This window comes from Lactuca saligna, chromosome 8, assembly GCF_052625555.1.
Source record: "Lactuca saligna cultivar CGN05327 chromosome 8, ASM5262555v1, whole genome shotgun sequence".
NCBI classification, from domain to species: Eukaryota; Viridiplantae; Streptophyta; class Magnoliopsida; order Asterales; family Asteraceae; genus Lactuca; species Lactuca saligna.
This window is the reverse complement of record NC_136424.1, coordinates 138,102,914-138,127,948: the sequence shown is the minus strand read 5'-3', so window position 1 is coordinate 138,127,948 and position 25,035 is coordinate 138,102,914. Positions and strand designations below refer to the sequence as shown.

General features: G+C 33.3%; 2 protein-coding genes across 3 annotated transcripts; one reads left to right on the top strand and one right to left on the bottom strand.

The window, feature by feature from the left end:
• The first annotated feature begins 14,916 nt into the window (after positions 1-14,916).
• Positions 14,917-17,576, top strand: LOC145008795 (3-isopropylmalate dehydrogenase, chloroplastic-like). The gene is made up of 11 exons (XM_078967406.1): positions 14,917-15,232; positions 15,322-15,451; positions 15,638-15,749; positions 15,901-15,976; positions 16,068-16,156; positions 16,241-16,327; positions 16,414-16,530; positions 16,616-16,723; positions 16,823-16,876; positions 17,114-17,266; positions 17,378-17,576. Exons 1-11 carry the CDS (start codon positions 15,016-15,018, stop codon positions 17,450-17,452), a joined length of 1,218 nt encoding a protein of 405 aa, XP_078823532.1. The 5' UTR covers positions 14,917-15,015; the 3' UTR covers positions 17,453-17,576.
• A 55-nt stretch (positions 17,577-17,631) lies between these two features.
• On the bottom strand, positions 17,632-24,625 carry LOC145008794 (putative glycosyltransferase At5g03795). Of its 2 annotated transcripts, none has more exons than XM_078967404.1 (4): positions 24,183-24,625; positions 18,883-19,228; positions 18,319-18,627; positions 17,632-18,081 (listed from the first exon to the last, which is right to left on the bottom strand). In XM_078967404.1, the coding sequence occupies exons 1-4, from the start codon at positions 24,614-24,616 to the stop codon at positions 17,710-17,712; spliced, it is 1,461 nt and encodes a 486-aa protein (XP_078823530.1). In that variant the 5' UTR covers positions 24,617-24,625; the 3' UTR covers positions 17,632-17,709. The 2 variants fall into 2 exon arrangements, with proteins under 2 accessions (XP_078823530.1, XP_078823531.1); XM_078967405.1 differs by having other exon boundaries at positions 17,904-18,081; positions 18,339-18,627.
• Positions 24,626-25,035: the final 410 nt, after the last annotated feature.

Below are 25,035 nucleotides of genomic sequence, written 5' to 3'. Positions count from 1 at the left end.
AAGATTCTAGAAGCAGTTGCATAACGTTATGACTATCAGTGTATCTCCTGTATTGGCTAATTATGGATGTGCATAGCCCATCTGAATTAGGGTTTCTCATGCTTGCAAATAAATATGCACATACCCCCATAATTATTCCTTTCAAGTTCAAGTGAGCACATTCAAGAGAGAAATCATTGTAAGAGTACATCCTTTTGAGTGGTTTGTAAGCAAGAGAAATTTTTCGTTTTCAGAATTATAAATGGTTGTAATTGTTCTTGAAAGTTAATAACCCCACCCTCTCCATCTTCCTCTGTCTCTATCTCTCTCTCTCCCTTTCTCCGTTTCTCTCCTCCTCATTGTCATCATCTCTCTATCTTTCTTTCTCTCTCTCTCTCTCTCTCTCTCTCTCTCTATATATATATATATATATATATATATATATATATATATATATATATATATATATATATATATATATCTCGTTTATCCATGGATGTAGGTCATTTTGACAGAACCATATTAAATATTGTGTTTAATTTTAGATTTTCGTTTTTAGAAGTTTTATTCCACAAGTTATTAAAAGTTTCTTGAAGTAGATTTCAAATTATGATTTTTTTTTTTTGAAATAAAAGTTTTAAACACAAGTTTTTTTCTTAAAAGTTATCAAAAGCTAGTTGCCAACATATATGTGGTGTTCAGATGCTACAAGTATAAGAAGATAATATACATGCCATTTGCATCTATTTTTTGTTTTAAATCAAACTTTTATAGTTTCTCTAAAAGAATTGTATATTTTGCATTTTGGAATAGGAAAAATTAAGTGTGTTCAAAAATATATGTATCTGATAATCCGATCCACATATTTGAAACTGTAAGAACCTGAAATTTATAGTAAGTTGACTTTCAGTCAAATATTGACCAAAAAGGATAATTTTGTCAACTATGAGAAAATTATGAGATTATAAAGTTGTGACTTCATAAAAATGGCAAAGATAAGTTTAAGTAACTCAAAAGATGTTAAATGAGCAAGTTTAAGAGAAAGAATGCATGAGAAGATGCATTTTAGCCAAAAGGGTAAAATAGGTATTTTTATGCTTTTTGGGCCAACTTTGTAACTTAATAGATTAAGACTCATGTTAAGTCAATGAGAAGTGACTTAGCAGATGTGTAGAGTATGTTCCCACCTTTGCATGGATATAAAGATCATAGAAAATGGGTAAGAAACGAAGAAGATACAAATAATAGAAGTTGGGGCAAAAATGTCCCAACGTTGCAATAGAATTAGCCCAAGTAGCTGTTGTCAAGCCGGAATCGTGACGTAGTAAGTAGCTTTCCGCAACATAGAAAGTGGTAAGAAAGGGTTCAGACTTAGTGTCACACCCCAAAACCGATTGTGACAACCCGAAATTTCCATTCTGAACAAACCATATCAAGCCAATAGAAGTTAGAACAATTACAGAGAACTTCCAGACTTTGGGTATAAGTTTGAGTAGTTCAGGTTTAACACTTCAGGAAATATCAGGAGAGTGAATGCACTAGGGTTTTGTGAAACACTGTTATTCCAATACTCTAGGATATTAGAGTTCATTCCGGGAATAAAAATATTTTCAGCCAAAAATCCCAGGACTATATATAGAAATCTAAACCAAATGATTCATTAGTTACATTTCCAATTAGAGAAAAGCCAAATTCTCTCTCACGGATCTTCGGGTTTTTATCCCAAATTGTGAGTACTTCGATCTAGTTATATTATATAGCTTAGATTGTGTTTAGAAACATCAAAATCATGCTAAAACTCCAAGATTTGGGAGTTTACCGCCCAAGAACACTTGGGGAGTAAACTCCATTTTAAGGGCCAAAAGTGTCCCAATGCCCCCTCAAAGCCTTAGAACTAAACATAGGGACTACCATTACATGTTTAGACCACCAAAACAATTAAGAATCAAGGGAGAAAGTGAGTTCACGGCCAAGGAGGTTCTTGGGTCGTGAACTCCATTTTTATGTGCCAAAATGCCTTAAAAACACTCCTTAAGCTAAGAGACTAATTTGGGCATGTACCTAAATGAGTTTAGGACTAGATAACACACTTAGAACACCAAGAGTAAGGTGTTCACGGCCCAAAAGGGTCTAGGGTCGTGAACTCCATAAAATGGTGCCAAATGGTGCCATAAACCCTTCTAAAGCCAAGTACAAAAGCCTAGTTTAGTTCCTAGTTAATTTATGGACTAGAAAACCTCAAAAACATCAAATGGTACTCCTTACCATGAGTTTACGGCCGTAAACTCATGGGGGAGTGGTCCCAAGGCCGTGAACTCCTAAATGGAGTTAAAAAGAGGCCCAAAAACTTGTTTAAGCCTAGAAGCAATTCACCACATGAGTTATATAAATGTTAGGCTTCATTTAGGGACTTTATTGAGAGTTTACGTCTAGGAGTTTACTCCCCTGGGCCGTAAACTCCAAAACATATGGTCATTTGGCCATAAACTTCCATTAGAGGTCTTGCACTCCTTTGTTGCAACCCATTAGCCTCCTAACACTTGACCAAAAGTGTTTTCCTCGCATTAGGATGTTTATACATGTTTAATTTGTGTAATAATCACTAATTGTTTATATACATATGTCTTCATATGTAATTAGGACCATTGTGTGTGTCTAAAGTCTCCAATTGACACCTAGCAGTCCTACCTCATCAGTTCATCCGTATCACCCGCAGCAAGTGAGTTCATACCCCTAAATGAATATTTTAAATGTTTTTAAATGATTTAATGGGGGGAATACAAGTAGAAAACAACATGTTATTAAATCACTCATATGTATTTTATAACTGTGTTTTCATCCAGCAGATTTCACATACTACAAAATGTGATGCATGAAATGGTTTTCTATCTTAAAATACCTTGATAACAAAAGTATTAGTTTTGAAATGTTTATTAACATGACATCAAGTCACTCTTAATTATTATTCAAAACTCTTAGATATCTTGCAAAACCATTACCTTTACCTTCTTGAACAACCAATTACCTTCCAGTTAATTATCATAGGGATAGTTAGAAGAAACAAAACATTATTCCTATTACAAGGAATCACACAAGAGTCAGTTCATTCATGAGTCTATACTAGTACATTACCTGATACATGAGTTCATTCCTACGGTTAATACTTATACTAGGTAGATCGATTTTGGGACTAACCCTTCCTGCCCCCTACTGCTGCTACAGAGGATAAGTGGACAATCTTCGGATGTTCATTAGGTTATATATTTCGCTTATTGCGATGTTGTGTTAATCCTAGTACCCAGTGATAACACTTACATTAGTACTTTTTCCTGTTTACTTTATTTTGTGATATATTCACATAAACGAACAGTTAGACTAAGTACTTTTAGTACTAGTCAATAGAAAGGAAAAACCATCATTTTAACTTACGGAACATTAAGGTCTTGGTAGAAGACTACATTGTCATAACAGAACATTAGGGTCTTGGTAGAAGACTACATTGTCATAACAAAACATTCGGGTCTTGGTAGGAGACTACATTGTCATAAACAAAACATTCGGGTCTTGGTAGAAGACTACATTGTCATAACAAAACATTTGGGTCTTGGTAGAAGACTACATTGTCATAACAAAACATTCGGGTCTTGGTAGAAGACTACATTGTCATAACAAAACATTCGGGTCTTGATAGAAGACTACATTTCATACTAGTAGGAAACATGGGATTTTCTAGGGTTTTTCATACTTATATCAACTGTTCATTTAAAGATTTACATGAAATTCGTAACAACATTCCAAAACAAGACAATAACACCTAAATACTTATGAATTCACCAGCTTTAAAGTTGATACTCACTTTCAAAATTACTTGTATTCTTAGGTCATCAGTTAAACAGGTACGATGGCCAGGTTTTGAGAAGACGGAGCACAGACAAGACTCATCTTATTTTGATTACTCATTTTATTGTTGTACGTTATGAAAGAACACACATGTATTAAAACTTTACTTTTAATGCAATGGATGATGTTGTTGCTTGTTTACTACTTTACACTGTTATGATACTTCACATGACGTCCTCCACCCCGAAATGTTTCCGCCATTCTTGGTTTTGGGATGTGACACCGATGGCGCAAAACGTTCCGGGGCGGAGGACGTCATGTATAGCATCACAACCAATGATTAACAACAATCATAGCAACACACCCATTACAGTGAATACTTTAGTAAAAACGTTTACATTTGTATGAAATTTAGTTTGAATTACATCTAATAGTTTTGCATAGTAAAAACTTAAAAACTCTTAATGATTCAGTTCCTCGAAAATCCAGCAAGTACCTGTCTATTGATTTCCTGAGAATACAAGCAGTTTGAGAAATATCAGCATAAAGCTGGTGAGTTCATAAGCTGTAATTTGTAATGAAAACTTGTTGATGAACGAGCCGAAATGTTTGTGTAATCTCCAGAAAATTTGATATTTTCTTTAATGAAAAACATAGCGTTATCGATTTTCGTATACAACCATGAATGTTCGTTTCTGAAAAACCATAGTGATATGCGAAAATACTACCTCATGTGACTAGCTAAAGCTAATCATGAAGTATAAGTATTTAATATGTAAAACCGTAGTATAAATGATTCGGTTTTGAAAACCCTGGCTCGACCAGTATGCATAATGTGTTTAGTTCTATTTGGTATAAATAAAACTGCTGAAGAAAGACGGGTTGGTAAACTAAAGGTGATTTATACATAATGTGAGTCGTATAACCATGCTTGATATGACTAGTGACCTTTCCAACGTTCTTCAGGCATTGAGTGAAATGACATTTGTACATCTCAGGCGTGCCCGCCTAACTGTAGCTAGCAGTCCAAATGTGGGATTGTCAGTCCCGAATAGATCTATTCACAAATCTCACGCTCTCCCTCCAGGAGACTCTGGTTATACAGTGGTAGGATTTATCCATGTACACCTAAGAGTACAGTAGTGAAGTAGCTCCTTACAGTATCGTACAATCTAGTTTACATGTAGTGCAGTAGCGTTTTACCGTAGTGAAAATCCGTATGTATAACGTATATAGTGATAATTATAGTTATGAAAATCATGATGAAGCAGTGATGTAAACTATAAATGTTTTCTGTTCCAATGCATATGTTTAATAGTGAGAGTTTCTATGCTTGATAAGTTTTAGAGAAATCCCAAACTATACCGATTATAGTTTGCATGTATAACGTAGCGAATAGCGTGTCCAGAAAAACTATGCAATTTTAGTGAAAACGTCCCTTATGCTCAGCATAGTACAAAAGGAATTTAAAGTATGATATTTGCATAAGTTTTATGTATATTCAAGAAAATGCTTATGTTTAGCTTGTATTACCCCCTGAAAACATTAAAAAAATACGAAAAAATGTAGGGGTATGAACTCACTGTTGATGCGTGGGGTTGTTGACTGAAATGAAGATTCCCGATTTGTTGCACGTGACACTAACGAAGTCCTATTATCAAATAAATACGTATATGTATCTAAATTAGCGATTTTAGATAAATAAAGTGTCAGAAAACACTTGAATTTCGGTTGAGGAAGGTTACCGAGACTTGCTTGAATCGAAGAAATGAGTTTTCAGCCAAAGGTACCACCAAAAAGGGGTGTTTACGGTTTCTGAAGGTTGGACCGTAAACTCAAGAACAGGGTTTATGGTTCTTGAAGGCTGGACCGTAAACTCGTAAAAATGGTGTTTGGATGCTGATTTCGAGGAGCTGAGTGTTTCCAGACGTTCCAAAAGGCTCCAAACGGTGTTTTTCGACGTTTCCCGGAGTTTAAATGCGTTTTTGAGCGTTTACTGTTTGAGTTTCTTAGAGAGAGGAGGAGATAGTGTGGCCAGAAAAGTCCTAATGAAGTCAGAGGCATCGAATTTATAGGGGTGAGGTGAGGGGTCCACTCGTCACTGACCGTAAACGTGTTTACGGTCGTAAACGAGTTTACGGCGTAAACTTGTTTACGGTCGAAATCCCATTTTAGACCAAAAATGTAGTTTTTTTTTTCAAGATTTTTGGGGTTCCGCGTGATTTTTGGTTCCGACTCGTAAATAATTTAATTAAATATAACTAGATTATTGTATTAAACCAAAATTTTGACAGAAAAGTTAACGAATCTGAAATTGCATTAACGGAAAACACGTAACAGAAACGAAAAAAGTTTCGGGTTAACGTTGTCACACTTAGTCCTCTTTGTAAGAGATAAAGGGCAACATACTTTGCCCCACAACGCGATGTATGGGCACCACGACATAGTGGCGAAAGTAGGTTGTTAATGGAAGTAGAGTATTACGACATGGCAAGAAGAATGTCACAGTGTGGCAAGCATTTATGTGGCCATTGATCAAGGTCAAAGTGGTCACTGTGAAGCGGTAAAGAGTTCATATGTGGTACGATTACGCATGTAGAACATGGATTTGAACCTATTAAGAGCTCATTTGATTCATTTTTATAGGGAGATCGATTGGAGTTCAACGAGAGCAATTTTGCAGCCTAAATGGTGCCAAGAGAAGCTAGATATGGTGGGTTGTTATGGTTGTTATCCTCACCACATTAAGGTAAAATTTCTCCATTTTAGTGAAATGTTTAATTAGAGTATATTGGTTGAATTTAGCAATATATAGCTTGATTATAATGTTAATGATAGTGTTTAGATGCTTTAATCAAGCTTAGAAAGTGATTTCCTTGGTAATATCTATGTAGGTGAAGTTAGGGTTTGAAACCCTAACTAATGATTATGTGAATTGATACATTATAGTAGTGTTGTGATATGCTGGAGAGGATTGAGTCGAAACTGAAGGGGAGATCCGTGTGGGTATCTTCTCCTGCTATCACAATGCAAAAGATAGAGAGGACCATTAGTCGACATCCGGGAGGAGTTCCTGGGATGAAGCTCCGACGATCAAGTTAGTTTGAGATCTGAGAAAGATAGTAGAAGATTACAGTAAAGAGAGAATTTCGTCCCCTTCCTTGTGAGGAAGAAGGATCCTTTTATACATGTTTTAGAGGCGTGTCCCTCAACTTATTCTGTTGAGGATTCCCTCATGAGGTGCAACGTGGTAGACCCATATTTGAGGGTCCTCCGTTACGTGTTTTGCCTCATTCCCTCATTAGTTAGAAGGAGATCTTCTAAATGTTTACAAAGATCGTGATTATCATCTAATGGACAAGTGGGACTCTCTGATTGGTCCCACATTTTCAGCATGTAACTTCCTGGAGAAGGGGTTAAGTTGCGACTCTGCACCTTAATCGCCATATCAATGCTCTTCGTGTTGGCGAAGGCCTGGACTTGGCTTTAGACTAGGTTCTGACCAGTCAAAGCCCGATGTTAGTTTAACTTCTTTTTTGACGTTCCCCTGAGGGATACGTTAACAAGTAAATTATGATGAACTAGCTATTATAGGATGCTTAATTCATTAATTGGATGAGAGTAAGAGACATATAATGAAAAGTTAGATTAATGATCCATTAAGGCTATGTTTGGCGAGCTAGCTGAAAATCTAGTTGTTAAATAAAAAGCTAACTGATAGCTAAAGAGCTAGCTGATAAAAATGACATTTGGTAAAACTAGCTGAAATATATAAAATTACATAAAAGGACATGTAGGAGTATGTGTTTCTATAATTAATTAAGGGGTGTATGTGGAAAAGTTTAAAAAAACGCCTAAAAGCTAGTCTAAGTATCTTTTCAAAAGATAGCTTATAAGTTACTTTTTGGTTTACCAAACACGACAACATAAAAAAACTCGAAAAATAAGCTAGCTTATCAGCTAGCTGTGGAGCGCCAAACACAACCTAAGTGATTATTTTGACTTAGAGGGTTAAAAGCTCTTAATAGGCTAAGACAAGTATTAAGATTCTTGTGTATGTGTATGATTAGGCCTAAGATCAAAGAAGATGGATCCATAATGCATCCATCGCAGAGTAGAGGAAGATGAGATAGATAGTCTTTACTAACTGATAAGGTGAGTTATTTCTCTCACTCCATCTCTTTAGATTTAAGTTATATATATATATATGTGTGTGTGTGTGTGTGTGTGTGTTTGTGTGTGTATGTTGGATCTTGGGGCACTTAGTGAATGTCCCCGAGTAAATAGATAAAGATAGATGAAGAATATGTGTATAAGAAGAGCATGTATCAAAGCATATACACATATTAAGAGTATTTAAGAGGTATACGCAAGATATATGTGGCAGAGCATGTATGTATACAAAGATTATATGGGTTTAGATGAGAATGGTATTTGCTAAATTCCTAAGAGATAGAAGATGAGTTTATGTAATATAATCATAAGAATAAGTATGTATGTCTAGCTATCCTTAGTATTGTGTAGAATGCTATATGATACTAGGCATAAATAAAGATTAAGTAATTAATGAGTTAAGTACTATAAGAGAAAGAGATAGAAGGTTCATTCGGGAACAAAAGTAAGGTTCCTTCGGGGACAAGAGTATGGTTCCTACGGGAACAAGAGTATGGTTCCTTTAAGGACAAAAGATTGAAGATTCCTATGGGAATAAGAGTAAGGTTCCTACAGGAAACTCCTTCGAGAATAAGAGTAAGGTTCGTACGTGAACATGAGTATGATTCCTTTAGGAATAAGAGTAGGGTTCCTATGGGAACAAGAATATGGTTCCTTCAGGAACAAGAGTATGTGTAACGCCCGTAGATCCGGGCTAGTCAATTTAGAGACGATAAGCGTCAAAAAAATGAACTTTTGATGAAATATTATTTAGAATGAATAATCTTAACTAAGTTATAGTATATGTTACAAGGTTTCCGTGCATATAAAGAACGTCGAAATCCGAGTTATAACAAAGAAGTTATGACCTGTCGAAGTTTCGCGACAGAACCGGGACGACACAACGCGACGTAAATAGTGAATTTACGTTAGAGCGATATTTACCCTTAGCAATCTAAATGAAAGTCGTAGAGTTCGTTAAACCATGAGCGTGCATAAAAAGAACGTCCAAATCTGACTTCGTATGAGGAAGTTATGATTTTTCTAAGTTTCGACTTAGCGGTATGCAGCCCGAATACTCGATTTGAGATCGAACGGTTTTTAGCCGAAACAATCTAAACGAGAATCAAAGATCTCATTAATTGTAGTGAAACGATGAAAAGATAGGCAAAAACGGACGTCGGATAAAGAAGTTATGATTTTATAATGGAGTTTTCCTGTCCCGACCTACTAAAAATAAGTAATAAAAATAAATTCAAAATTATCTGATAGAGTCTAAACAAATGTTGTAGAGCGTAGTCTCACCTATGCGGGGATATAAAGAACGTCGAAAACGGAGTTCGTATGAGGAAGATATGAATTTTTGAAGTTTATTAAATATTTTCGATATTTAATTTAAATATAAATTTTCGATATTATCCAAGGGGGTGAGTCACCGGGCTTATCCAGGTTACGCCCAACGTAATGTGGGTTTCAGCCCTCTATAAAAGGAAGTCGAGGCTACCTTATTCCTTTGCTCAGTTCTCTTCTTTCTCTTGCGTTTTTGCATCGTTTTTGTGCAAGAATTATCCCGAAGCCCTGGTATCATTCCCGAGCCCCGAAGCAAGTCCCGAGGCCCCGAAGATCTCGAGAAGTGCGATTCCCGAGCCGAAGCTCTACCCGCGAGCAACCCGGTTTTTGTGAAGATCTACCAGATCTACCGAAGAGTACTACTTCTACAAGTCGTAGTGTTGTCCGATCATCATTTAATCAAGTGAGTGTGTGGTTACTTTCTTCTAACGCATAATTATGAAGTATTTTATACGAAATACGTGTTATGTGTATAATTTTGTTGTTATGTTTGTGAATGTATATTCACTTTCTTCTATCTCATAGATCTGATTTATTCTCTATGAAATACCTGTTATGTGGGTGTGCGTCATCTGTTATGTGGAATAGGTATTGAATGAGAATGCTATACAGTTTTTAAACTATGTATAAAAATATATATATTTTTATCTACTAATATGTTGTGTAGAACATGGGTAGATAGGTTATGTGTGATAAACAGATGAGAGGCCCCGATGTTGTTGTTGTTGATCTAGTTATTCAGCGGAGTATGGATTAGACCAAGAGGTTAGTTTTAGATCCAGGAGTATGGATCAGGTAAAGAGATAAAACTTGTTATTAGCCCGGGAGTATGGATTAAGACTAAGTTAATTGTCCCTAGTCCGGGAGTATGGATTGGGCACAGTTATTGATCCGGGAGTATGGATCAGATCAGGATTAGGGTATAGTTAATTGTCCTTATTCCGGGAGTATGGATTGGGTACAATTATTGATCCGGAAGTATGGATCAGATCAAGAGGTTAGTTTTATATCCGTGAGTATGGATCAGGTAGTTTTAGATCCGTGAGTATGGATCAGGTGAAAAATGTTAGTTTTAGATCCGTGAATATGGATCGGTGAGGAGGATAGTTTTAGATCCGTGAGTAGGGATTAGGTAAAGAGGAAAATTTTAGATACGAGAGTTTAGATCGTGTCGTTGTGAGGATCGATGGGTTGGGATAAGAGTTGCCTTTATATGGTGAAATTGTACAAGTTTGAATGTTATATATTTATAAATATATGATATAACATTGTGGGATGAAAACCCTATATGCTCACCAGGCTCCCAAGCCTGACCCACTCAGTTTTCTTTGTATCACAGGTATCGATACGAAAATATATTTCACGGAGAGATTAAAGGAGATGTAAAATCTTTAGTGTAAATAATGTAAGATCTGTTTATGCTTATGTGTCTATATCGGAACATGACATCCCGGGATTTTGTTATATAATGAAAATACATTTCTTTAAAGAAATGCTTTGATAATTTTTATCATATTTTGTTTTGGGAACAAATTCCGCAACTGTTTTCTTTAAAATATTACTCTGATTTTAAAAACAAAGCATAAACAAATCGGTCTTTTCTGGCTGAGAAATTGGGGATGTCACAGTATGGCTCCTTCAGGAACAAGAGTATGGTTCCTACGGGAACAATAGTATGTTTTCTACAGGAACAATAGGAAGGTCCCTTGGGGACAAGAGTATGGTTCCTTCGGGGATAAGAGATAGAGTTTCCACTAGGAATAAAGTAGAGGTTCCTATAGGGACAAATATTAAGATACCTTAGGGAATAATAATATGGTTCCTATAGGGACAACAATATGATTCCTACAGGAATGAGATGATGGTTCCTTAGGGAACATAGATAGAAGATCCCTGTTAGGGATGTAAACAAATGATTCTTGCGAGAATCTAGAGTATATACGGTTGGGGAAGATAGAGAAATGTTCCTTGCGAGAAACAAGATAAGATAGTTATTTGTAAGAACTTAAAGATAACCCAAGGGGTTAAGAGTACAGAAATCCGTGAAGGATTCAAGAGTAAGAAGAAAGAATAAGGATCCACGAGGGATCATAAGAGAAAAGATTAAGACTGGGTGAGTGTGCCCAATAATGAAATGGGATGTGATTCCCTTAGAATAGAGTATGAGATGAGACCTTTGGGGTTTAGATTAGAACAAGATATTGAGGCATCAGAGAACAAAAAGAGTAAAGTAGAGAAAGAACATAGATAGAAATAGAGATAAAGTTAGAGTATGTACAAAATACGAGAAAAGCATGTTAAGAGGATAAGAGAAGAGTATGATAAGAGCCTGTCAAGAGGCTAATAGAAAGAGTAGACATAAAGAATAGAGAAAATAAAAAATAGCAGTGTATGCTATGAAAGAAAAAGAGAAATATTAGAAAAAATGGAAGAGTTAGATGACAGATTATGAGAAAGAGAAAGAAAGAAGAAAGATAAGAAAGGATAGAAGAATAACCCACCGGACACGTTATGTCTGATACTGTAGATATTTTATGTTTTGCAAATTCAAGTTGTAGCAACCATTTTACCAGAAGAGAAGACATGAGCATAAGGAAGACTTAGATGATAGGATATTGTTTAATGTAATTCTTGTTGTTCATGTAAAAGATAGATTTTTATTATAACCCCAAGATTTATCCTTGGAAGTGGAAAGCTTTAATTTGTTTAGAATTCAACATTGTAAGAAAAACTCTTATATTTCCCTTAGATATGATGTATAGAATCCCGGTTTGCTACAGAAACTCCGATTAGAAATTATCCGAAAATTGATTTGGATAGATTCTAAAAAATTTCAAATATTTGGATAATCGATATCCGAAATATATAATTTTAAAATTATTTTTAATATATATTATAGTATTTTGAAACCTGTAAGTCAGTTTCTTGTCTAATACGCGACATCGTTTGTTATTTTTATTAGGTTGTGCTTTATTTATTTTTTCATTTATGCCTCGCAATAAAATGTCCTGTTAATTTGTTATCATGTTTAAGCGGATTTGGTGCGCTTAATTCAAAATGAATAATTAACCTACCACATACCCCACCCTGCCAATAAAAAGTACATCTCTCTCTCTCTCTCTATATATATATATATATATATATATATATATCCCCCTCTCTCTCAAGCACCGCAGGTAAGAAAAAGTAACCCTGACTCCCATCTTCTTCTTCCTTGTTGGACCTGCAACTCAAACTATACATACATAAACACACTTAAATTTGAAACAACCCCCACCCCCATACACACACAAACTCGCATGTAGACAACTAAAAGTTTCTAGCAATCATCACCAAAACCTTCTACCTTAAAAAAACAAGAAAACCCTATTTGGAAATTTACACCAAATTCAATCAAACCTTATGCAAATCATAGTACTAAATAGTAAACATAATGTTATCAAGTAAAAATCCATCTAAACCCTTGTTACAAAACCATCTTCACCCTAACTTGACCAATGTAAGTGATTTCAAGTAAAGAGGGTTATGGGTTTTCAAATAGGTCTTTCTTTTTTACGGTGTTAGGAAACATCGTTGGCGACGCACCACCCTTGATGAAACCACTATTTGTGAGCCTACGACTGAGTGAGGTTGAGAGAGTTTGTTGGTTTTTTTGTTTATATGGTAAAAGGAAAGAAGATCATATGTCTGGTGAAAGGAAGAAGATCACATGTAGCAGTGGGGAATATCACATGTCTGTGTTTGTATACCTTTATCGGACCTGGCAGACTTTGCCGATGAAGTACCCCTTCCACCACCTCACCTCCATTCCACTAACAAACAAATCTGAAGCGTTCGTACCCAATGGAGCATCGTCGTTTATCTCAAAGCTTCCGGTAATAATGAAAACGATCAAAGAAAGGAAAACAAAACTCACCGACAAGAGAGCTATTAGAAGCAAATAGGTGGTTATGGAATCGAATATTGAGTTGCTGACGTTGGTCAAGTCTTGGCCAGAGGCGGAAGATGGTCTAGTCGGAGAGAGAAAATAAGGAAGGGGGGGGGGGGGGAGATCTAATTCACATGGGATGTGAGTAAGGCGGGGGAGATACGTCACAAAGTTATTCACCAATCTTTAGTTGTAGATTAAGGATCTTGAAGAAGAAGATGGGTAGTGTTGTTTTAGGTTAAGAGAATCTCCGGCCACTCCTATTTTTCATTATTTCCTTCATTTCTTTCCCCAATTCTTTTCCAACTTTACCCCATTTATTTCCCGTTTTGGGGGAAATGAATAATATAACACCATATTTGGTGTTATACTATTCATTTATCCTAAAATGAGGATGAACTTTGAGTTGTCGATTTTTGTCCCTTTTTTTTTTATATATTTATACATTTCTGGTTTTTTATCTACTAATTATAATTTAAATGTAATATTTAATACTTATAGTATCGTGTTATATATTAAATTATATTAATTAATTATAAATATAAAGTTTGTTTTTATTTATCAAATTCATATTAAAATTTAACTATATATTGAAATTTTGAAATACGATAACGTATTTAATAAAAGCTTATAATTAAGTGTTATAAATATAATCTTATTTATTTAATATTATTGCAATGAAAAAATATATATTATATATTTGTTAAAACCAAATTAATAGAAAGGGTGTGTTTGATAATTTATACAAGTTAGAAGAATGAAATATACTTTTTGAAGGTAAAAAGAGGACAAAATTTCAGATATTTGAATCCGCATATGACTAACCTAATTTTTGTGAAGTCATAAGAACCAATGTTACAATTTAATCCGTGTGTAAAAACAATTAAAATTTCTCTTACTCTACCTAAGTTAAATTCCACAAATCCAATTTAAATTAACCATCAACACACAATGTAAATTGCAAGGTTACATTTGTTTTCTAAATTATCCATGTTACCAGTTTATCGATTGATAGTGATTGATTGAATTTTTTTTAGAAAATATAGTTGAATTTCAGATATTTGAATTCGCATATGAAACTTTGGATATCTGAAATTCAGATTTCTAAAGTTTCAAGTACGATTTCGGATATCAAAAGTGACTATCCAAAATTTTAGACATCCGATTTTAAACACTCTAGGGAAAATAACTTAGAAGGGTAATTAATTATTAATTTTGTTCATATCTAGTTATTTTTTGTATACCATTTGCGGTGAATTTTTGAATTTTGTTTAAGTTATTCTTTTACGAGCAACTGTAATAGGTTAATGTACAATTGATATATACGATAACTACGTTACATATGAAATTGAAAAAATAACTTAAACGAATAACCAAACTTTTATTCAAACTGTTCATATATAATTTTTTTTTTTTTACATTATTAACCATTAAATTCTCATTAATTTGTATTCAAATTACATCATACTAAATTGTTTGGATTATCACTATTGAAATGGATTTTGGTTCTTTAGGTTTGGAATATAACTAACCTAATTTTCGATATCCAAAATTTCAAAATTTTGGATTTCTAATTGGATTGAGGTATAAATGTGAGAATATGATTTTGTTCATTTTAGGACATCTTCCTTAAAGTGAGTTTTTAGGTTTTAATATTATTCATTGTCTATCATGTTGACATATATGAACGCACATCGGCACCTAACCACAAACTCTTTCAACGATTCAACAAATCCTCACCGTTGCGACGTCGTTTACCATCAACAATGGCGTCCTCAATGCAAGCTCTCAACGTTAGACCCTTTGGATTCAACTCTACATCCGTTGTTCCTCAACGCCAGCCACGGCCGGTGATTATCAGGTGTTCCGCCGCCTCATCCACCGCCAAAAGCTACAACATCACTCTGCTTCCTGGCGATGGAATCGGCCCTGAAGTCATCTCCGTCGCCAAGAACGTTCTTAATCTTGCCGGCTCAATCGAAGGTATGATAAATATACATATTAGAAGTTTGGAGTTAACGATTCGATTGTTATTAGAATGTATGTTTATGTTATAGCGTATGTATGATTAGGGATTGAATTTAAGTTCAACGAGAAGCTTATGGGAGGCGCCGCCTTGGATGCGACCGGAGTTCCGTTGCCTGAGGAAACACTCACGGCCGCGAAGCAATCTGATGCCGTTCTTCTTGGTGCTATTGGCGGGTGAACATCTTTTTGTAAATTATACCTAATACTTTGATTTTGATTTTACTCAAACAACTTAAACGCATTATACAAGAAAAAACATAATTGGAGCCCTATCCTTTCATCAAAACTTCAGATTACCAAACATATTTTGCTAGAATTGGAGTTCTGGACACTCATCTTTATTCATGAAATGAATTGAAGGTATAAATGGGATAAAAACGAGAAGCATTTGAAGCCTGAAACTGGATTACTTCAGCTTCGTGAAGGTCTTAAGGTTTTTGCAAATTTAAGGCCAGCATCTGTTCTACCTCAGGTAAGCCAATCATGAACATGAAGATATACTTGATTATGTTAATTCATTCAATACCTATTAAGGAGCTGTTTCTTTTTGATCTAATGAACTTAAGTTTGATACAATACACCTCAATTCTTGCTTTACTCTTTATTCTCTTTACCACTTTCAGTTAGTGGATGCTTCAACGTTGAAGAAAGAGGTTGCTGAAGGTGTTGATTTGATGGTTGTAAGGGAACTTACAGGAGGTTAGTGTATAAATTGAAACTTTTTTATTTGTCTTAATGGATGAAGAACTTTTCTTTTGGATATGGCTTACAAATGTTTTATCTCTTAAAGGTATCTACTTTGGAAAACCAAGAGGATTTGGAACTGATGAAAATGGTAATGAGATTGGCTTCAACACTGAGGTTTATGCAGCATATGAGGTTGAATTCTCTCTCACACAATTTCATATTTAAACACTTTATATTTTATATCAATATGCTAAAATTACCTTTCTGCCCTCCCAGATAGACCGAATTGCTCGTATTGCATTTGAGACAGCTCGAAAGCGCAGTGGCAAACTTTGTTCTGTTGACAAAGCAAATGTCCTTGAGGTTCCAATGCCCTTTAGTATTCTTCTTCTTAATTTATTCTTATTCCATTATGAGAAGGGTATTTACGTCTTTTGTAATTTGAACAGGCGTCAATGTTGTGGAGGAAAAGGGTAATAGCAATAGCTGCAGAGTATCCTGATGTTGAACTCTCCCACATGTATGTAGACAATGCAGCCATGCAACTTGTCAGAAATCCAAAACAGGTTTTTTTACGATTTTGCCCTTGTTTATTTTTTTCTTTTCCATTTTTCCAAATATGTAATTTATTCTATTTCCATTTATTTGCAGTTTGACACAATAGTTACAAACAACATATTTGGTGATATTTTATCTGATGAGGCTTCAATGATCACTGGAAGTATTGGGATGCTTCCTTCTGCTAGTCTTAGTTCATCGGTATTTTTATCTAATTTCTACATTTTCCAATTATTTATATATTATTAATTATATTTATAAGTTTAGTAATTAGTTTAATATTATTTTATTTTTTTGTAGGGACCCGGACTTTTCGAACCAATCCATGGTTCTGCACCTGATATTGCTGGACAGGTAGTTAATATTTGAAATTCTAGAATCTTTTTCTTTTTTAATAATTTAAAAAAATAGAATTTTTTTTGAGTAAATTACACGAATGGCCCCTATGGTTTGGGGTGATTTGCTCGTTTGGTCGCTAACTTATTTTTTTAACTCAGAAGGTCCCTAAAGTTTGTTTTTGTTGCGCTCTTTGTCCCTGTCTTACCTAAAAAGACTATTTTGCCCTTGATTTTTTAATTTATTATTATGCAGGATAAAGCAAACCCCTTGGCGACCATTCTGAGTGCTGCAATGCTTTTGAAATACGGCCTCGGTGAAGTGGCGGCAGCTGAGCGGATTGAGCTGGCGGTGTTGGATGCTTTAAATCGAGGGTTTCGTACTGGTGACATTTACTCAGATGGGAATGTAAGTATTTTTTTTTCCTATTGAGACATTGTACTTTTACTTATTTTTTTTATTTAGAAATTATATTTTTATTTTTTTAAAAAACTACTTAAATTGATATATTGGATTCAGAAATTGGTTGGATGCAAGGAGATGGGGGAGGAAGTGTTGAAGTCGGTGGATACAAAGAAAGTTGTATCGGTTTAAATTATGAGTTTTTTTTAGAGGTTACTTTTAATTTATTATCTCATTTTGAGATTAATCATTTTTTTTTTCGGCTCTTTTTATTGAAAATTGTTGTATGTAATGTAAAATTGTGGGAGTTTTTCCATCTCGAAAGCTTTTGGAGTTTATGAAGTGTTTAAATGAACAAGATTTGACAACAATTGGAACAAAATAAAAAGTTGATTTATTAAAGAAACACAAATAGATACGATTTACAAACATAGTTATCTATCAAAATATTATGATTCATTGTGCATATCTCGGATATGAATGTTGAGTCTTCTAAGCCAAATCGAATGAAGCATCATATGGAAAACGTCGTACCTCTTTGGAGGCAAATTAACAACAAAATGCTTTCGAACTTGAACACCATTCCTTTGTAACCTTATATACTTCCTTTGTGGTATTGCCATTAAAATATCTTTCAATTGTGGGATTTTCTTTGTTGGTATATCAACCGAAAACGTATCCCAATTCAAAACATCGCTAAATGGTTTTGCATAATCATCCTTGACAAGTACTGGAACACATCCCATGTAAAGAGCTTCCACCATTCTTGGGCTTGCAACTTCCCATCCACTAGCACAAATGCAATACTTGCTCTTTCTCACCTATTAAGAAACCAATATCAACTCCATTGTTAAAAAAATTGTTGAGTTGTTGAGTCTGATTGTTTCTATACCTAATAGTTGCTACAACGATCATAGAAACAACCACAGAATCAGACGACTACCCTAATTGTGTGAACCATGTAAATTGATAATAAACCTCTCTGGTTTGCCTGGATCAATCCAAGCTCTATATATGAAATCTCAAATGTAATTGTAAACTTCAATTTAAAATAGTACCTGTTGATTGTAATCCTCACCTTTTGGGAGGTATTTTAGAATTTTGACGCCATTTTCCGTCTTATTCTCCCAATGTTTGAGAAGTACCTCACGAATGTAGCCATGGACGCCACCGGAGAAAAACACCAAGATTGTTCGTTTCGAGGGGGGTGGCCCACCAAGTAAACCCTCTGTGGTCCCATGTGGGAGGTAGATTTCAGGGATCGAAACATCTCTAGAGAGTTTGAACCCTTCCGATGTATTTGCGTTACATAAGGCACGAATCGAGTTTTTGTATAAGTAAGGAACAGATCTCGATATTACAGGCCCCTATGAAAATAAAAAATAGTATAATGGTATTAAATATTAGTTAGTTAAAGCACTCATGTTATGACATTCAAGTTATAACATGACATGCATGTGATTAGACATGATTTATAGTTCTCTTTGATGATCGGTGGGAAATATTTAATCTCGGTCAGTCAAATGCATGTCAAAAAATAGTTTATTGACATATATGTTCTCATGCCCATTATATGTCGTGCATTTGAGACGTGAACAATTTCTCAAAAGTCAAAAGTGTACCCAATCATGGCACGCAAACATGAAATGGTCTGCTCCGTGACTTCGGTTCCAGTAGTGGTGATTTTGGCTGATAACTTTGATGTAGTCTCGAACTGTGTTGTACATAGGATTCCAATCATGGGATCCTACTATGTAAACATAGTTGATAAGTGTTATGATACTAAACGGGAGGAAATACACATGAGCTTTTTCAGGATCTCGTGTACGAAACCGACTAATTTCCATATCGTTGATGAAGATCCCCTCTAACCCGAGGATTCCGTAGCATGGTGCACTATGAAATATCGGAGGGTCTCCTTCTTCATAAACGAAAATTTTGAATCGCTTTTCCATTTCTAGGTAACTCCTACACAAAATTTGCATTTTATCAGTATTTCAATTATCACACGTGCAACATAAAATACATTGAGTGAAAAACAAAAAGTACTATACTATTCAAAGGAACAAAATGGTCTCACTCTTCGTAGCAGTGGCGATTAAGGATTATTTATTTATTATTTATTTTTGTTGGGGGCACTGTTGAAGTTTTTCAAAAACATAAAGAGGATTTCAAGTTAACTTTAGAAAACTAAGGTATTTATATGTAATTTTTTTTTTCCATCGGGGGCATGTGCCCCCACTTCCAAATACAAGACAAGAAATAAAAACTAACTTTTATATATATTCTGCTATTAATTATATATATATATATATATATATATATATATATATATATATATATATATATATATATATATATATATATATATATATATAGTATTGTAGTAAATTTTAATATAAATATTAAAGTATGATTATATATATATTCATTGCTGAATAATGATATAAAATTCATAACAAAATAATAACATAAAAATTGTGTTTTCACGTTTTCACTTGTAAAAAGGATTACCAACGGGAACACGAACTCGATTGTCCTAATGTGAAAGAAAAACATAAATTTGCGGGAAGTTCTCTTTAACCTCTCCTCTCTTTTTAATTGTTGGCACTTAGTGCCAACAACCAGAAATGAAATCTTTTGTGACAACCTGTTTTATGTTTTTTTTTTTTAATTATTATTATTAAATGTTTTAAAGATTAACCCTTTAAATACATATCCAATCTATAATTTTACCAAACCACATTTCACGACATTCATTACCACAATCAAAAATAGATTCAATCCATGTGAAAGGTCATGTAGTTCAAACCGAAAGAAAAGTCATATTACAAGTTCACAAGAGCAACCTAATCCGGACACTCGATTTGTGTACTCAATTCCTTCACTATCAAATTCAATTTGCATAATTTTCACAACTTTCGATATAACATTCATATTTTTTTATTCAATTTTGTTTTTTTTTTTTTCTTAAATTCGTAGTTTTGATTGTTTTATTAATAAATGTTTTTATTTAAGTAATACTTTTATGTATTTTACGTATTACATATTTGTTTAAAGTATTTTCTTAAAAAATGATTTAGAAATGGAGAAATGCTAAGGCCATCCGAAATACAGAGTACAAACACATTCGTTGTTGACATGGCCACGAACCACGATCACGAACACCATCCTGACTGTCCATGGTAAGTCGTGGTCGTGGTGATTTGTGGTGGGGAGAATGGAGGACCACGAACAACTTCTTTCTCAGGCCAACCTTCTTATTCTCCCTCTCTCTTCTTTCTTCTCTTCTACTCTCTCAGGCCAACCTTCTTATTCTCCCTCTCTCTTCTTTCTTCTCTTCTACTTTGTGGTCATCACTGATACACCAACATTGGTTTGTGGTTCGTGATGGTCCTTGTGGTTCATTATTTATCCTCTGTTGGATGGCCTAAGGATCAATTTCTAGTGTTTACGAAGTTATTATTGAAATGCATAGAGAAAGAAAAAGATGATGTAACCTTGATGTAAGATAGAAAAGTTAGGGGTTAATAAAAAGATAGGTGATAATTTTTTCATGAAAAAACTTCAAAATCGAAAAGCTAAAATTATCTTCATAAGAGAAAAGTTTTTTTAATTTACTTTTTATAGGACATTCATACAAGTTGTCTTTTTACAATTCGTTTAAAATTGATGAGACAGACCAAATCATTGAAAAAGCATATGATAAAAGTTTATTAATTAGCAAGCTCTTTGAAAAAGTTTAATTTTAATTTTAATTTATTATTTTTTAATTTTCATGAACTTTTTGGAGTTTTTTTTCTTAATTGTTTTCTGTACCTAACTAAACCTAATAAAAATCTAATCAATCTTTTTTTTTTTTTTTTTTTTTTTTTTTTTTTTTTTTTTTTTTGGTAATATGTTATTTGTCTGAATTTATTACTATGTTGTTTTTTATGCATTAACAGTTGTACATCTTAAAATATTTCCGTTTTGGATTTGTTACTGTACTTTAGTTAATTGAAAAAACTTAGAGGTTGTACAGCTAGTTACCTCACGTATTGGAAAGCCACTTTTCATTATGATTGATCAATATTTTAGTTTATATAATATGTCATTTATAAAATTTCTCTCTTTTTTTCATGCTGTTAAAATTTATGAATTTGTTGTGAATTTTATTTTTTCAAATTTTGTAGTACATGTCAAATTTAGTTCCACCGTATATATATAAGGTCTTATGTAAGCCTTAGAGGCATTTGAAATTGAATAACAATATACCCTCTTGAGGTTTTCAATAATTTTGTGTTTGTTTATTTTTGTTTTGCATCAATTTCCAAGTGTTTAGGCAAATTAAGAACGAAATAAGAAGAGAAAGGATGATGTGGTGTTGGGAGGGTTTCGAGAAAAGTAGGGAACTTAGGGTTAAGGGTGGTAATTGATGACACGACACGACAAAAATACACGATACGAAACGAAATTTGGACGAAATTGAAATTTGAATTCGTGTTCGTATCAGGTGTAAAAAACACGACGTCGTGTCGTGTTCGTGTTCAAAATTTGACACGAAATTGACACGATTTAACATTTTTTGTCGAGTTTTTCGTGTTATTTATGAATAAATATTAATTAAATACATTAATTGTTATTTCATGTTATCTTTGTCGTGTCGTGTCGTGTTTGTCGTTTTCTAATCGGTTCGTTTTCGTGTTAGTTAAAAAAAACACGAGATCATGTCGTGTCGTGTCGTGTTCTTGTTATATAAAAACCTTGTCGTGTCGTGTCGTGTCAGACAAAAACCCAACACGATGGCCCGATTTGCCACCCCTACTTAGGGTCACCCTATGAACATCCATAATATTATAACTTTTAATGAAGTTTTTCATGATAACTTAAAATGAAAAGGCTCTATTTATCCCTACAATAAAAGAGTTTTTTCAATTTTTTTGCAACCATCGGATAAATTATCTATTTACACTTGAGTTAAAATTAGATGTGATCCGTGATGGTTTGATTTTTTTTTTTTCATGTTTACATTTAAGTGTTTTTTTGGTTTTTTTTTTCTCGTTTTATGTTCTTCTATTTTGTGTATATAATGTTTTGAGGAAAGTAATGTCATATAGTAGAATATCGAAAATGGAGGGACCAAAAGCACAAACTCCACAAACTAATGTAACAAAAACTTGAGGTGTCACATTTGGTAAATATCAGGGATAAAAAATAGCAAACTCTTGAAACCTTTGTGGCTAACAGTAAAGAATATCGAAGTTGGAGAACCAAAAGTATCGACTCCACAAATTAATGTAGTAAAAAGTTAAAAAGAAAGCACAAATGTCAAAGTCATGAAACTTTTGTGATAAAACTTTAAACAATAGAAAATTGGATATATAATGTATTAGATGTGAAACATGTGTATACTACACATGTGTATACTACACATGTCGTTTAAAACACAAGTTAATATGAATGAGTGAATATCAAACATATTTTAAAATAAAATTTAGAAAAAACAAATGAAATCATGAATAAACAAGTAATTCAATTTATAATAATAATATTGAATTGAACCTATACAATCCGATTTAATTTTGAATTTGAGAATCAGTCACCATCTGAACTCGTTTACTTATTAGTAAAATTGTTGCGCAAATTAAGAAGACATTGGAAACATGAGAAAATCAAGGAGATATAAATGAAATCGTAATTAAAGTGTAAAATCTTGATTATACACATGCTAATCAATACAACTAGTTTAAAGAAAATTAAAAATAAAAAAAAAATAATAAGTGACAAAAGTACAAAACATTTTTAAAGGATATAAGAAAAAATTGAAAATTAGGAAAAAAAAATGATAAAAGACAAAATTTGTTTTCATTTATTAGTATTGATTTGACCGTATCATTAATAAAACTCATGACAAAAGTTTTTTAATTAGAAAAAGCTTATGTTTGAAAAGGCTTCCAAGTAACTTTTTAAAATTTCATGAGTTTTATAATGAAAAATTCTTAACATAACTCTAAAAAAAACTGCTATAATAATCTTTAAGATATATACAAATTGAAAAAAGATTGAATGGAGTCTAATAGGAGTTGGGTCACTATCGGATGTGCTTAATTGCCTAGATGCGATAGGGGCGGACCTAGGTAGCCCGTTTTACCAGTGTAAATTCTTTTAATTTTAATTAATTAATTAATTAATTATTTTTCCTCGTTACCACTAAAAAGAAATTGTGTTACCCGATTTTTTTTTTTTTTTTTTAATACTAGTATTTTTTAAATTGTGCTAACCCTATACGTCCTGATTCTTGAACCTAAATTTGTGTCTTTGAGTCCACCAATAATATGAGATAGGTTTTTTTCTAGACAAATTAAATATCATTTTTTTTGTTGTTATCAAATTTTTTTTTTATCTATTTAAATGATAATATGTATCATACTAATATAATAAATTTTCATTAAATGAACTTTAAAAACTATACTAGATAGAAAGATTTATAAGAAAACAAAAAAATATTTAATTTCTCTTTATTACCTAGATGAGTTGACCAAAATTAAAAAAAATAAATGAAAAGCTATTAATTAAAAAATCAAATACCCATGAATTGTCTTTTTCCTAAAAAAAGTATAATCTACCGGGTCTAAATTTAGCAAAAAGATTTTATGACCTCTTTGTGGATTTTTCACAGTTTTCAAATTTCAATATTATCACTTGTAATATATTATCATTAATTTAACCAAAATAATAAATGATCAATTCTAAAAAGAAAACATAGGAAGAATTCTTTTTTGTGACATCCATGATAAAGTTAAAAGAAGGTCTTTCGATTCTTTCCTGAAGCATATTGGATATTTGTTGATTCACGCAACCAATGCCATAACTCATAACTCATAACCAACGTTTCGAATCCAGAAAATATTTGTAAATCAATTGAAGAACAGAATTGTACCTGTGGAACGAATTGGGGTTCCGATAAACTGATCCAGATGGAACATAATCTGGATCTTCAATCGAACTATTTGTTGCCATGGAAGCAGCTTTCTTGATTGCAGCTCGAGCTTTAGCTAAACTTGCTTCAATTCTCTGCAGATTGCTCTGTTTTTTGTTGGGGAAACTTGATAGGATTCGATGAGGATTTGCTTTGATTGAAGAAGAAAGGGTGAAATTTGATGTAGTGGTGTAACGATTGTTGAGAAATGAGGTAGGAGTTGTAGGATGAATGGAGATAAATGATAGGATGATGATGATTAGAGATGGTGTCAGCCATGGAAGTGTAGAACTTGACGACCCTCTGTTCTTGATGCATTTTGTGTCCATTTTCTCTCTCCAGAAAATGGAGCGAGTGTATTTGTGAGAATTTAATTGCTTATACTCCGTCGACATAATATTACGAAATATATATTACATACACAAAGGGATATTAACAAAACTATATATTATGAATAAAGTACCAAACAAAAATAACAAAAATATTCTTATTTTTGCAAAATGATCCTTTTTGTTTTAACACCATATATTTAGGACTATTAATGTTAGAGAGGAGTTGTGACATGGCAAGAAAAATATACATTCCGGATTATTCTAGACCAAATACATGGTCGGTTCAAACATATTTTGGATCCAATACAAAAGAAAAAAAAAACCCCACATAGTCATAAGTATAATAAAGATTCGCGGATGCTAAAGAAAAAACTAATCGAATAAGCGAGATTAGTCGGAGATCGACTAATGTTGAATGATGATGATTTAACCACATATTAACTCAATCATCATCATAAATAATAAGAAAACGACAATATATA

What these genes read in the sequence shown, in the direction of transcription:
- LOC145008794 (XM_078967404.1), bottom strand. Translation starts at nt 24,616, where the DNA reads ATGTCGACGGAGTATAAGCAATTAAATTCTCACAAATACACTCGCTCC. An exon ending in TGTTTGCGTGCCATGATTGG is followed by an intron (nt 18,628 to 18,882) that starts GTACACTTTTGA and finishes TTATTTTCATAG; the next exon opens with GGGCCTGTAATATCGAGATC. An exon ending in GTGAGGATTACAATCAACAG is followed by an intron (nt 18,082 to 18,318) that starts GTACTATTTTAA and finishes GTTTCTTAATAG; the next exon opens with GTGAGAAAGAGCAAGTATTG.
- LOC145008795 (XM_078967406.1), top strand. Translation starts at nt 15,016, where the DNA reads ATGGCGTCCTCAATGCAAGCTCTCAACGTTAGACCCTTTGGATTCAAC. An exon ending in CTTCTTGGTGCTATTGGCGG is followed by an intron (nt 15,452 to 15,637) that starts GTGAACATCTTT and finishes AATGAATTGAAG; the next exon opens with GTATAAATGGGATAAAAACG. An exon ending in CTGCTAGTCTTAGTTCATCG is followed by an intron (nt 16,724 to 16,822) that starts GTATTTTTATCT and finishes ATTTTTTTGTAG; the next exon opens with GGACCCGGACTTTTCGAACC.